This window comes from Dermacentor andersoni, chromosome 2 (assembly GCF_023375885.2).
Source record: "Dermacentor andersoni chromosome 2, qqDerAnde1_hic_scaffold, whole genome shotgun sequence".
NCBI lineage: Eukaryota > Metazoa > Arthropoda > Arachnida > Ixodida > Ixodidae > Dermacentor > Dermacentor andersoni.
In genome coordinates this window covers 75,722,740-75,735,659 of record NC_092815.1, presented here as the reverse complement: position 1 = coordinate 75,735,659, position 12,920 = coordinate 75,722,740, and the positions used below count along the sequence as shown (strand labels likewise).

General features: G+C 42.9%; 1 protein-coding gene across 1 annotated transcript; it reads right to left on the bottom strand.

Moving 5' to 3' along the window:
• Positions 1-4,481: 4,481 nt before the first annotated feature.
• Positions 4,482-12,740, bottom strand: LOC126541816 (tRNA (adenine(37)-N6)-methyltransferase-like). The gene is made up of 5 exons (XM_050188764.3): positions 12,461-12,740; positions 12,253-12,368; positions 11,658-11,847; positions 6,925-7,100; positions 4,482-5,029 (listed from the first exon to the last, which is right to left on the bottom strand). The coding sequence occupies exons 1-5, from the start codon at positions 12,538-12,540 to the stop codon at positions 4,554-4,556; spliced, it is 1,038 nt and encodes a 345-aa protein (XP_050044721.1). The 5' UTR covers positions 12,541-12,740; the 3' UTR covers positions 4,482-4,553.
• Between the last annotated feature and the right edge of the window lie 180 nt (positions 12,741-12,920).

Here is a 12,920-nt window from a genome sequence, read left to right as displayed (position 1 = left end):
TATATGTGAGTCATGTACAAACTTTCCCTTCACATGCAAGCTTCACTGCTGTGGTTTCTTTATTGCCATGAAGCAGCAGCTAAAGGTAAAATTTGCACATGGATGCACTCACTCAATGCACTGAAGCGCACCGTTGTCCAAAGTAGCAGTAAAGCTGGTTGTGACTGGACATGCATGAGGCAGAAATATTTCTAAACACATTGCATAGTAAATTAAGTAGGGTCACTCCTCAATCTCAATGTTGTAGTATGCCGTTGATTCTACAGGGTAGCATAATTGCAATTGAGGGTTCAGGTTATGTGCAGGAGCAAGTTAAAGGCACTCAAATGTCAGTACGCTTGTGTGGAGGGCCAAATTTTTTACATAAATGGACCTGCAAAATGTGAAATGCCATTGCTGCAGGGAATCTGTGCAATAATTTGAAATTAGGCTGTTTGTTTGCCTGATATAGGTAAGTGCAAGCTTCTCTAAGTTGGTAGATGTCACTGACTGGCTGCAACATATACTAGTTATTATAGCTTTCGTAATGTGGTTTAACTTGGTGAAAATGACCATTCTTACTGCAGTTGTTGCAGTTTCACACAGCTGTTGTAATTTAGCGAAATTGCTTATGGAATAGACTCGAGCATGCTGCCAACTGCCCTGTCCTTGACATCTGACTTTGAAGAAGTTTGTGTCCTCCTGCTCTGAGCAAAGTATGTCTGCAAGCATAATCTTTGAAACTGTGAAAACATGGCCTGGTCCCCATGAAAAAGAATACCTGCCTCAAAGGTAAGTGTGTGCCCCTGCCTGCCCGTTCAAAAGCTTGAATGTACGAGGCAAAAGCATGGTTCTGTTGCACTCTCTTTGCAAGCTTTTCTGCTTTTTGTAGGCATATACTAGCAGCGCATTGGGTGCTGGTTTTATGCAAGAACAGCTGTAATACACTCCGCAATTCTTATGATAGTTGAACAATGCCATGCCAATTTTTTTTTTTTCAACACATTTTAAACATTATGGGTCCTGCTTAGTGTTGGCTAGAAGTCTTTCCAGAAAATTGATTTGATGAGATCACCTCTTGCAAAGTGGGCAACAGAACTACTCGAGAGCTAAAGTACTGGAAAAGTGACTTGTTCAGCCAACACACTTATCGCAACATTCAATTGCCAAGAAAATTTTCTAACCAGATCGCATGGAAGTAATGAAGGGGACAGATGTCAAAACAAAAACGAACCCACTTGTAGCATCACCAGTTTTAACAATATTTGGATGTAACAATACCAGCAGCGGCAATGGGAACTTTTGTGGGTTCTATGGTAAAAGCTGTATACATAGCTGCAGTGTGCGCCCTAAAGAAAACGAGATATCCGGGGAAATGGAAACTGCGCGCTTCACCCTTCCACCCGTCGACCCCACCTTGGCGGCTTGTGTTACAAAGAGGTGGAGGGCAGAATGCAGGTGATGCAGTAAATTCGGGTGCGGCGTCTTTTTCATTTTCTAGGGTTTTGCGTTCTTTTTCATTGAGTGTGCACACCCTAGTAGCTATTAATTGTAATAAAAAGCATGAGAACATTGTAGTAAGCGGTTTATTTTACTGTTAAAAATATCGATACCGTGGTTGCTCATTGTTATATCCCGTATGTAAAAATGAATCGTTATAGGCGAGTTTGACTGTACCTGTGTCAAGTTATTGGAGCATGAGAATTGTCGCTGTTTCACAGTGCAGCCGAATGTAGTGTACAGTGGTTGCTGGGGGAGCAATTTGATTTGCAGCACAGATTAACGTGACTGCTCTATTTTTTAATCCGTGTTCTTTAATCAAAGTCTGCCTAATTAAGTCTGCTGCAGGACGAGACAAGTGGTTGTAGGCTACATGCATTACGTGACCTGCCTAACTTGCTATATTCCTCAATCTCGGCTCGCCTGTCTGCATCAGCCCCGATACTACAGACATGTTCAATGAAGATGTTCATTGAAATAGATGAGCCTCGACTGTCTCCCTTCTGCGTCCTCACAGAGGGCCGATGGGGGTCGTGCACGTATTTATTCAATACTATAATAAGAGTTTCTTTTTCGCCCAGAATCCTTTCTCCTCCCACCTTTCATATGCCAACTTTGTTTTTCGGTGTGGCTTCATGGCAGTGCGAATCTCCGCTTATTGTGTGGCGTTACGGCAGTGCGCGCTGCGATGCTGTTAAGCCACACTGAAAGGCAAAATTCGCATGTTTGGAAATTTGCACCCCGCATATTGAAGCTCCCTTCCCTCTATTTTATGGTTGTGATATTGCGTTTTGGCAGTGTTAGTGGCCTCGCGATAACCCAATTGCTCCCAGAGCAGAGTAGCTGCGATAAAGGGCTTTGATGAGTTGACAGCTGCGCCGGAGTGCGAGCCATTGGCAAGGATTCCAGCTGCATAGGCACGCACTCAAGCCATGCACGCACCCAATCACTTCGCTTCCGCCGGGAAGGGAAAGGGCAAGAAAGGGCTCCGTGCTCGCTGCGCTGGCTTCGTTTGCTTTCAGTTAGTATTGGAAAATGGATGGGACAGCCACGCGTTCTGCATTTCCCCCAAGAAACAGGCAGCCTTCGACGAGCGGCGGCGAGAATTCGCCCGTGAAAGGTATCCAGTCGTTGGAGCCACCCGAGCCCAGGCAATCTGACAGCATCGAGAAGATCCCAAGCTGAGGGAGCAGGAGGCTGGAGCAGTCCGGCACAGTTACGTGTGGGTTACTTAACTGTGATGAAGGCTACATGTGCGCAGGACAAGCTTCACTTACCCCAATTTTCCAGTAAAGGAAGGGTTGGTCATTTTCTTTCTTGCCCCCCCCCCCCCCCCTCCACCCCCCAACTGCACCTAATTGAACAAATAATGGTAGTTCAACAGCTTTAGTTACAATGGTCATTGAAAGTGAGAATGTGTGAGGGGCATAGCAAATACATAAGTCTCCCATGCTCCAAAAGCTTTCAGGTGTGCAGTGAACCTCCATTTATGAAGTTGAACGTCTCCGTGAACTATTTTGTTAATGTTTCATAAAACAAAATTTGGAAAGCAATAAGTTGAGCAAAGTTCTATGAATTGCGAATTCGTGCGAGTGGATACCCATGTGATATGTGCAGGGTCAAAAGTGCCATCACTCTCTCCTACTGCTCTTGCCACTGCATTCGGCACAATGTTAATTACAATATAAAATGATGAATTAACAGAACAGATGGCGTTCTGTAGCATTTGCATGGGATATTGAGGTAATGTAGGTACACACGTGGACAACTTTCTTCGGCTATGTAGGCAGAGCTTCTGTAAATGTGTTACCGCGCCAAGTAGTCTGCCAGCGTTTGACAGTGCTTTTGGTTGCTTGGAACAGATGGTGAATCAATGCAGCATCCACGTGCGACATTTCGCGCTTGCCCAGATGTGGAAAAAGCCGCAAAATAAGTAAACTTCTACATTCAGCAATGTGTTTCTTATTTAGCTATTGCTAATAATGTGTTTTCTCGTCCCCAGCTAAAACTAATGTGGATGAAAACGCGGGCTCTTTTCAGAAGCTCTTGCTTGTACGCGCTTTGCCTCCATAGCTTTCCCTTCATAGCCACTGAATGTTGTCTGCGAGCATAGTCAGGTAATTAATGGCGAATTGTATTTACTAAATCCCGAATTTCACCCATTCTGGTTGGAAAAAAGGCCATAAGTACAGGCATCACGGTTAGGCTGATCCATTGATGTTCATGAAGGCTGTGTGGGCAACTGTGAGTATACTGAATTCAGACTTCTAAAATATTTTGCATTCAATGGAGGCTTCATTGTAGGCTCCAGGGCAACACTACTGTAATATCCAGAGGTATAGCCCAGATAAAATCTAGAGTAATTTGGGTAAAAAGAGGGAGTGGGATACCTTTCCGTATACAATTAAGGAAAATTGAGAAAAAAAAATTGTAGGCAGAGGATGTGAAGGTTTTTGTATGCCCGTGTTCAGTCTTCCTCAAAACCTTCAAAAGGACTATCACCATCACTGTCGCACAAAATAGTGGCGACTTCTCATGCAAAGCTCTGTCGCCTCCCCACATTCTTGCTGCTCAGCGACTAAAGATGAAGTGGCCAAGTTTGGGGATTGTACAGCATTGTTCGCAAATCTCCCATGGTACCTAGTTTTTGCCAAGGCCACCATTGCAACAAAGGAGGATGAACCAAACTTATTCTGTCAGCATTGTTCCATATGACCCAGTGTTTGCCATGGTTGCCATTGGTGGTGGTGGCAAAGGTGCCAACCCCTTGAGGCAGTGAGATTACAAGTGGGCTATATTTTGATGTTCTGGAAAAAAAATCGAGCCAAGCCAGAAACAGGTGTGGGTTTTTTTCGGGGGTGGGGCATATCTAGGGATAGCATGGCATATTGCAGTTGTGCCACCCTTTTGCAATGTGCTGCTTGCAACAGACCTGCATTTGGCTTAACGTGGTATGGTGCACATTTTCTTTGATTGGGCCTTTGTGTTTTAAGGTAACCCACTTGCAGCTTATAACTACTACCCTTGGAAGATGAAGGCATAGCAGCTTTCTTTTATTAACATCTCTTTGGAAGCTAGCTTGTACAAGCAGGCTCGTCTCCTCCATCTTCTGCACGAGGCTTTAGTTTCAGCACCTCGGCTCTCCCTTCATCAAACCACGCAGTGACATGGATGCTATCAAGAACACAGTAGTACAGCCTATCTGAACAGTTGTCCTTGCGATGAATAGAACGTGGATCGGCCTTCAGAAGGCATTCCAAAGCTCTGGCTGCAGCGTGCGAGTCCTCAAAGTGGTGCAAGCACCAAGAGCAGGGTCTTTCAGAAGCCGGGTGGCTGCTGCGCCCATGAAAATGAGAGAGCTGCTCTCGTGCCTTTGGAGTAAAGTCGACTGCCAGTGTGGCGGCCTCCTCAATCCAGCTTGCCCATCGAACTTCGGATGTCTTATCTAAGGTCCCCTGCTGGGGGCTGTCATACTGAGGCAAGTAGGGCTTAATGTCGAGGATTGGCGTCCCGTCCACAAGATCCACTCCAGACAGGTGCACCACAGAGCCTGCATAGTTGAGAAATGGGTACCTGGTACTGGTAAGACAAGCAGCATAGCTGTCGCCAGCCACGGCTAACATTCACCTAAAGCCTTTGTAAACAAACGCTTTGCATACTGTGGAGACTACTAGCAGCATTAAAACAGCAGTCTCGTGGTTCCAAATTACCATTTTGACAAAGCTTTCGGTGCTGCAGAATTTTAGCTACAGTCTTGCAGCATGCTACAAGCCGAGGCCAACTCCTGTGGTCATCATCTGTTGTTTCAGTTGCAGATGTTTCTGTGCGTTCGCAAACTTGTTGAATGGTGCAATAAATGCTTATGCTAGTAGCAGTCTTATTTAGTTTTAAGCCGTGAGGTTGGTCACGCAACACCTGTGTAACAGTATGATAGCAAGTCCAACAATTGTGCATTTAGTACATAAGTGTAGCTTAAGCCTACGAATTTTGCAAGAGCTTTTCTAGAATATAGGTAGACTTCAGTTCTGGCTCTTAAATGTGTCAGGCAAAATAAATGTAATAAACAGCAACACCTTGCTTGCATATTAGTCCTTTTGTTGTAATGACCTTAAAAGCCACTCATATCAGTGATGGCTAATTCTAGATGCCCATTCATTGGCCTGTAAGGCATCTTGAATAAACAAAATGCCACATGCATACAACTGTTGATTGAAACCCGTGCACTGCTATTAAAACCTGTGTTCCATAGTCAGTGTGGCCGAATGAAGGTTGGTCACACAATACTTTCCGAATGGCAAAGCACTTTCCCCCCCATTTTTTCTAAAGCTTGCAATCTCCACAAATCACCCCTTCTGTGCTCCTGTGGTATAAGCGTTTATTAATGGTACTGAAATCTTCTAACATCTTAAGAGGCCACCTTGTGTGTTACCCAGTTTCCGGCTTCTCCATTCTTGGGACAGTATTCTTAGGCGATCACTTTCAGAGGTAATTTACCTTTCACGAGACTTGCACTGTATTTGTCAAGTGTTCAATAGCATGCTTAGCAAAGCACCAGAAATGTCAGCCATATATACGTGAATATCTGCATTGCCTCATAGTAATCTCTATAATCTCTATCTCTCATAGTAAAATTATCTCTGAACCACCACCTTTAGGCAATAACTTCTGGGGATACATTTTAAGAGATTGCATGACCAAAAATTACACTCCTCTGACATGCTCCACAATTTTTCTTTGTGCAGTTTTTCTGGCCAAAAGTTGCAAGTGAACTTGTAGTGAATTTGCAAGTGAAATCAGGAGGATTAGTACAAAAATATGTGAAGACAGTTGAAAGTATCTGGCAATCCCATGTTGATTTTGCTACAGTACAATATGCACTTGCTACGCTACGATGCTCATCCACCAAACTGGCTCAATGGTGCCAGTGTTCTGTTGCTAAATGCAAGGTCACAGGCTTTTAATGTGTTTTTCCTTGCTTTCATGTGATTACCGCTCTGCTGTGGTCTCTCCACTAAGACTACAGTATCTATAGATAGAATAATAAGTCGTGCAGCCATGGTGACTGCATTTCAATACCGGTCGAATACAAAATTAAACATGTACTTAGATATGGGTGAACTTTAAAATGTCTGGTGGTCAAGAGAGAGGCACATAAGGCAGAAGGGGGACATAGAAAGGTAAATGAGATACAGAGAACACAGGCATGATCGCTGCACAATGAACACATGACCCAGATGGTCAAAACTGCTCTAGATCCCTCTGCTATGTCATTCATCATAACCCAGGTATTGCTTTCGTGTAGTCACTGCAGCTTGTTGGGATGGTAATTTCCTTTTAGGCCACACTAAATGTCACTGAACATTATCTAACTTCTCTGTCCAACATGCTCAAGTAAACTTCAATGCACATAAATGCTAATGCATCTGAAAGGTCTTTAGGCTACACCTTGGACTGAGTGTAACCGGGCTAAGGTCAGCCCCACAGGGCAAGGTCGATGTGGGGAGCGGCTGGCCAGGACACCCCATGTCTGGCCACCTAGGCGGGGTGGTTGAACTTTGCTTCGGTATGCAAACTCCCCCGAGTCTTCCTTCTTGGTATTGCGGTTGAACACTGACAGCAGCCTGCGCAAGGAACATGGAAGAGACTGAGACGACTGAGCTACTGTGCAGCCGACGGAAAAGCTTCATAACACAATTATGACTGCAAGAAGCAATCAAGCACGACTAGTCAAGTGCAGTCTGGATAGAGGCTTTTGAATTAGAAATTGTGCTTTCACAGTTTCGGCCTAGATTTATTTGCAACTGTTGCGATTCCTATGAACTTTGTTCTTGGCTTCATCCACCGAATGATTGCTTTGCTGTCCATTACTCTTCTTGACACTAAATATGCCTTCTTTTTCCTTTTTTTTTTAATGCAAAGCTTTGTTTGCCTCATACCAGGCAGTATGCATGTATGCAAGTAGGTTTCTGTCTTGCCTTGTTGTGGCCCCCTTCAGTAAAAAAGTTGTTTCCAATGTTGGGAGTGAACCAGTGTTCCCAGCAGAAGAGTTTGTACCATGTCTTGCTATCGAGGCGAGCCTGGCCAAACTCGCACCCACACATAGGCTTGTGACATTTAAGGAGTGGCTGGCGGACTCCACCCTCGACTACATATGTACAGGCCGTCATGCAGCTAAACTCGGCAGATAACAGCTAGAAAGTGGGCAAACGTTGACTGGGGGTTTCTAAATAGTTTATTCTCTCTACCTGTATAGGTCACTGACACGTGCATACTTCTCTTGTGCCAACGCCAACTGGCACTGTGAGACGATGGTGCCTGTGTCATGTTGCATAGGAACAACAAAAACTTGTCGCTGAAGTACTCTGTTGCGGAGCAGTTGGTTCACACTGAACAATATTTGTAATGGAACAGCACTCTGTCCTAATTTTTTCATCTTTTCTTATTGTGTATTGCAGAGTAGATTACAAATATTGCTTAAAAGGTTGCTATTTTTCTACCAGTTTCTATCAGGCTGCAGAGACAGGAATGTGCATCACACCACATAGCAACAACTTGCTTATAAGCTTATAAAAGCAACTGCATGCCAGTTTCACTGATCCTTCCCTTGTGGCAGCCAGCACTTTAAAACACTGACATTCTACTGCCCTTGGATTGGTCCAGGCTGTAATTTTTATAATATTTTATTTTGAGTGTGCATCAACAGCCATTGGCCGAAACGAGTGCACACTAGCTCAACACTATGACATGAACCAGACACATTACAGAAAAAATAATCCCAAACACAATATGGACAAAACATCTAAAAAAGAGTGATGAAAAACGGGAGTTTAGGCAAATATGTCCATGTTATGAAAGAAATTAAAGGTGATCTGCAAACAAGACGTGAGACAAATGGCACATGAAATCGTAGTGACATCAATAACCGGTCACAATCAATGGAGCCACACACAATTTTATGAAGGAACTGCACGTAACGCACAAGTTGCCTGTCTTGAAGAGTTGACATACTAAGATCTGCTAGGAGAGAATCGTAGTTATAAAAACGATGCTGACCAATATATCTATCGTAAAGGATGTGTACAAATTTACGCTGAACATTTCCGATTCGATTGGAATAGCTAAGGGAGGTGCCATTCCAGGCTACTGACGCGAACTTGAGACATGGTCTCACGAGAGCACAGTAAAGGGTGCGCAGACACTCGTATCGATGAAACTTTCTTGTTAACCTAGAAATAACAAGAATATGTCTCAATGTATGCAAAACAATTGAAGATACATGCAACCAGAAATCAAGCTTCAATAAAGCCATGTAGACACCAAGGTCTCGTACATGGGCAGCACGAGATATGTTTCTGCCAAAAGAGTATAATCAAACTTAACTGAGTTGTGTTTTCTAGTGAGACACATAAGTTTTCTTAATGTTCAGTTTAAGCCTATTCATCCAGTACCATTTCTCTATGTAGCCAATGTCAGCCTGCAAACCGCGGTAGTCCTCTAAATTCTCAATCTTGCAGAATAACTTTAAATTATCCACAAGAAAACAAACCCTCGAGTTCATGACATGTAGCAGCAAATCGTTGGTAAAAAAATAGAAACAACAACAGCCCAGGGTTGGAGCCTTGAGGCACTTCCGACGATGGTACAAATTTGTTGAACACACAGCCAAAAAATCTGACCAGATTATGGCGGTTGCCAAGGCAACCAGAAATCAAGGGGCAAGGTCTGTATTTTTCGAAAGCCTTAGTCATGTCAAAGTAGACAGTGTTTTCCTGACCGCGGTTAAACATGTGAGGCCTACTGTATCCAAGAAAGGCACATAGATTTGATTCAGCAAATCGTCCTTTTAAATAACCATGCTGCAAAGATGAGATCTTCTGCTTAAAATATGAACTCATACGTTTGTACATTACCATTTCAAAAACTTTTGCAAAACAACAAATAAGTGACCACTGGTAGAAAATTATTCACATCACAAGCATTGCCGAATTTAAATACAGCAACAACTGCTGACAGCTTCCAATGGCAAGAAAGAACACCAGTGTACAAGGATAAATTGTACAAATATGTCAAAGCAAGACTAAAAATGTAGGCGCATCCTTTGGTTATGAAGCTGGGAATTTCATAGACACCTGTTCGTAATTTTGGCTTAAGCTTCTGAATCGCCAATAAAACCTCATGTTCATAGTTAGACATTTTCATACACTAAGCAATCAATGTTTTCATCAAAGGTGATAACAGTGATTGTGCTGTGAGCGCGGACAAAGCAAGGGCTAAAGTGGTCAGCGAAAGTTTGGCATAAATCCTGCGGTCGCACATATTAAGCACAGAAGCACTGACCTTATCTTTACTTTGCTTCCGCACAAAAGCCCAAAGAGAGTTCGGTTCCATCTTGAAGTTCTTTTCAACAAGTTTATGGTATTCAGCTTCAATGTGTACAATAAGTTTTTTCACAATTTGTCTACATAATGAACACCTTTGGTATCAATACTCATTTTCAGATTTTATGTACACTTTGTGATCACTGTTTTTCTTCAAGTAGTGCTTTAAATAGCAAGAAAACCATCAAGGGAATTTAGGCTTTCTCGGATGACATTGCGGTATAAGTTTTTTCATTAATCCTTGTACAACTGATGTTAGTAACTCAACGCACGAGTCAACATTCCTGATCTCACGGATTCGAGACCAATCATAGTTGTGGAACTCAGTGTACAGCCCAAGGTAATCACCGTAAGTGTATCAGAACAAGAGGATTGTGCACTGCTTGAACCTCAAAAACAGGCATGTTAGATATAATTAGATCTAAAATGTTACCAAGGCAATTCATCACGTTCTATTGCTGGAATGGAACAGATTGTAATGTTTTCTCACCAGAATACAAAAAATATGTCACGTAGTTGTAGTCACCTTGATGTTGTCTTCACATAAACATGCTGGTCCACCTAGTAACGCTTTGCAGAGCCCGAAACGATATTTGATAGCAAGCCACTAACCAAATGCTTCGCAAAACATTTGTTCGATTTAGCAGACAAGGCGTTTTATATGAGTCATACAGCATTGGGGACCTAACATAGTGCTGCCCGTGGTGGGGGAGAAAAAAAAAAACATTACAAGAGCTTAAAGGCCAGTAATAAAATTTTGAACCATGCAAAAATCCTAGCTTAAGATACTGTAGATATAAAGGAACCTTTGTGAAAGACCTTATGATTGAAACAGTGCAAGTGTCATGAAAAGCTAGCAAAAATAGCCTATTTTGATGCTGAGACTGGGATTAAAAAAAAAAAAAAAATAAAGACTGCCCTCACTGCTTGCTGGAAGTGATGCATGATCTAGAACGAGCGGCTCATCGGAATGGTCTCCAAGAAAATGTGGCACCTGTGCTGCGCTGAAGAAATCTTGGAGGTGGTGTGTTGGGACTTTCATCATAGCGACAACCACCAAGTGCACGCACTAAAACTTTTGTTACAAGCATTTGTGTTAAAGGTAATACTAAAGATATGACTGCACTAACTACGTTCACCCTAAGAAAAGAATAGGCCGTGTTTCTTAACAAAAGGCAGCCTCCGAGTGCTCATGCATGTGTGCAACAAGCTGTCATTTCCTGTCAAAGAACCTTAAGAGGAAATAAAGTTTCTTTCATTCAAACTTCCATACACACAATCTACAAAGACTGGTGAATAAGTCTTGTATTGTGATATGCTAGCAAGAAAGCAGTTTGTAGCAAACAGCATAGCATCTTTCTACTAGAGGAACATGACATGCATGCATGTTCAACTAACGAACACAACATGACAGATGGGTTTCCACTCTTGAAAAGGGAGGGGTTTCCTCATGAAAAAAGTTGCACTGCATGAATACTTGAACCAGACAAAGAAGCACCATTGACGTGTTCATCCAATACACATTGCTGCTGGATGCGACAACTTTACATTTTATCATAGTTGTCCTGCTAGTACCCTTTATGCTAGCTTTCATGCTGGCATGCAATTACGTTTTTGTTCAAGGACCTTTATAGCTCTTGGCACTTATATATAAGAAAACAAGATTAAGGGCAAACACTGACTGATGAATACTTTAATACCGCAAGTAGTCTGAACCATGCTACTCACAATTTCAGGAGACTGCGTTCTGCCACACTGAGCAAACCAAGCACATAATGTGCGCCATGTCTGACTACTTACCAGACATGAGAAAACTTGTCAAGGCCCTCCAGACTATGCTCGGGGCATGTGAAAACTTGCTTGTCCAATATCAGAACTGCCTGGCTGTCGGGACAAATGCAGCCTTGGCGAGGTGTTCCATTCTTGAAGGGAAATGCTGTCTGAACATGTCCTATAGGCTGGAATGTAAAATCGCTGCTGTTCGTCGATTCTGAAAATAAGTATTTGCCTGTTGCCATGGCACTACTGCAAAAATAATACGGCCACCTAAAGGTTCATGCAAAGGTTATAGCATAAAAAGTGAGGCGAGAGTCAAAACATGCTTGAATAAGACGTATATTACAACCGCGTAGCTGAGCAGAAACACAGGAAAGTAGTAACCATAGTTTGGGTCTGACTAATAGGCATGTACATTCGATTATTCAAGACAGCTGTTATTCCATGCTCAACTCCATCTATTCCTCCTAGGGAATTGTACCAGCCTGCAAGACGGAACTGTGCAAACAAATGCAACTTGCAAAAATGCTAAGGCAATTTTTATCATGGTAGTACTCATTTCAACGTCAGTGAAAGTGTAACACAACTTCGCTGTCAAAAATCAGTGAGAAAAATGTACCGCAGACTCGTGCATGATGAGGCGTAGCCTCAGTAGTGCCACTTCGCATTTTCAGTGCCTGCAAAATTTCCTTAGACTGTCTGTTGAACCGTGCGCTCATTGCCCGCAGTTTCGTCCTGCAATAGATGAGCACAATGATGAGATGGACCAATCGTCTCCACCATAAACCATGGCAGTCAATGATCGTAAACGAAACGTTGACACCTACCGCAAATTGGCTATTTCGCTTCTGCATACCGTTAACTGCTGTTGGAGCACTTCTACGGGCGACGACGCTGTCTGCGGCATGACCACTGTTTGAGGAGCTCGCTTCGTGCGTCCGTTGTGCAGTGATACGTCCGAAATAATTATGAAAAATGGCTCATGTGCAATATGTGTGCAGCAAGCTTTCGGCCCATTTAGTTTGCGGTGTTACAGCACACATAGGCTTGACACTACATGCATACTACATGCAGCCTGCGTGTGGCGACATTTATGTTTATAACAGTGCGATAATTTCCGCAACTTTCGGTTTCGGCGATGTATTCATCAGAACGCTAAATAAATTTTATGTTGGCTGTTTTGCTGTAATTCTCGTTGGCTTGTTCAGAGATGCGTAAAAGAGTTGAAAAGCGTTCAATTAATTTGCTTTCAAATGCCGGAACTTCAAATGTCTCATTTTCTTTTTC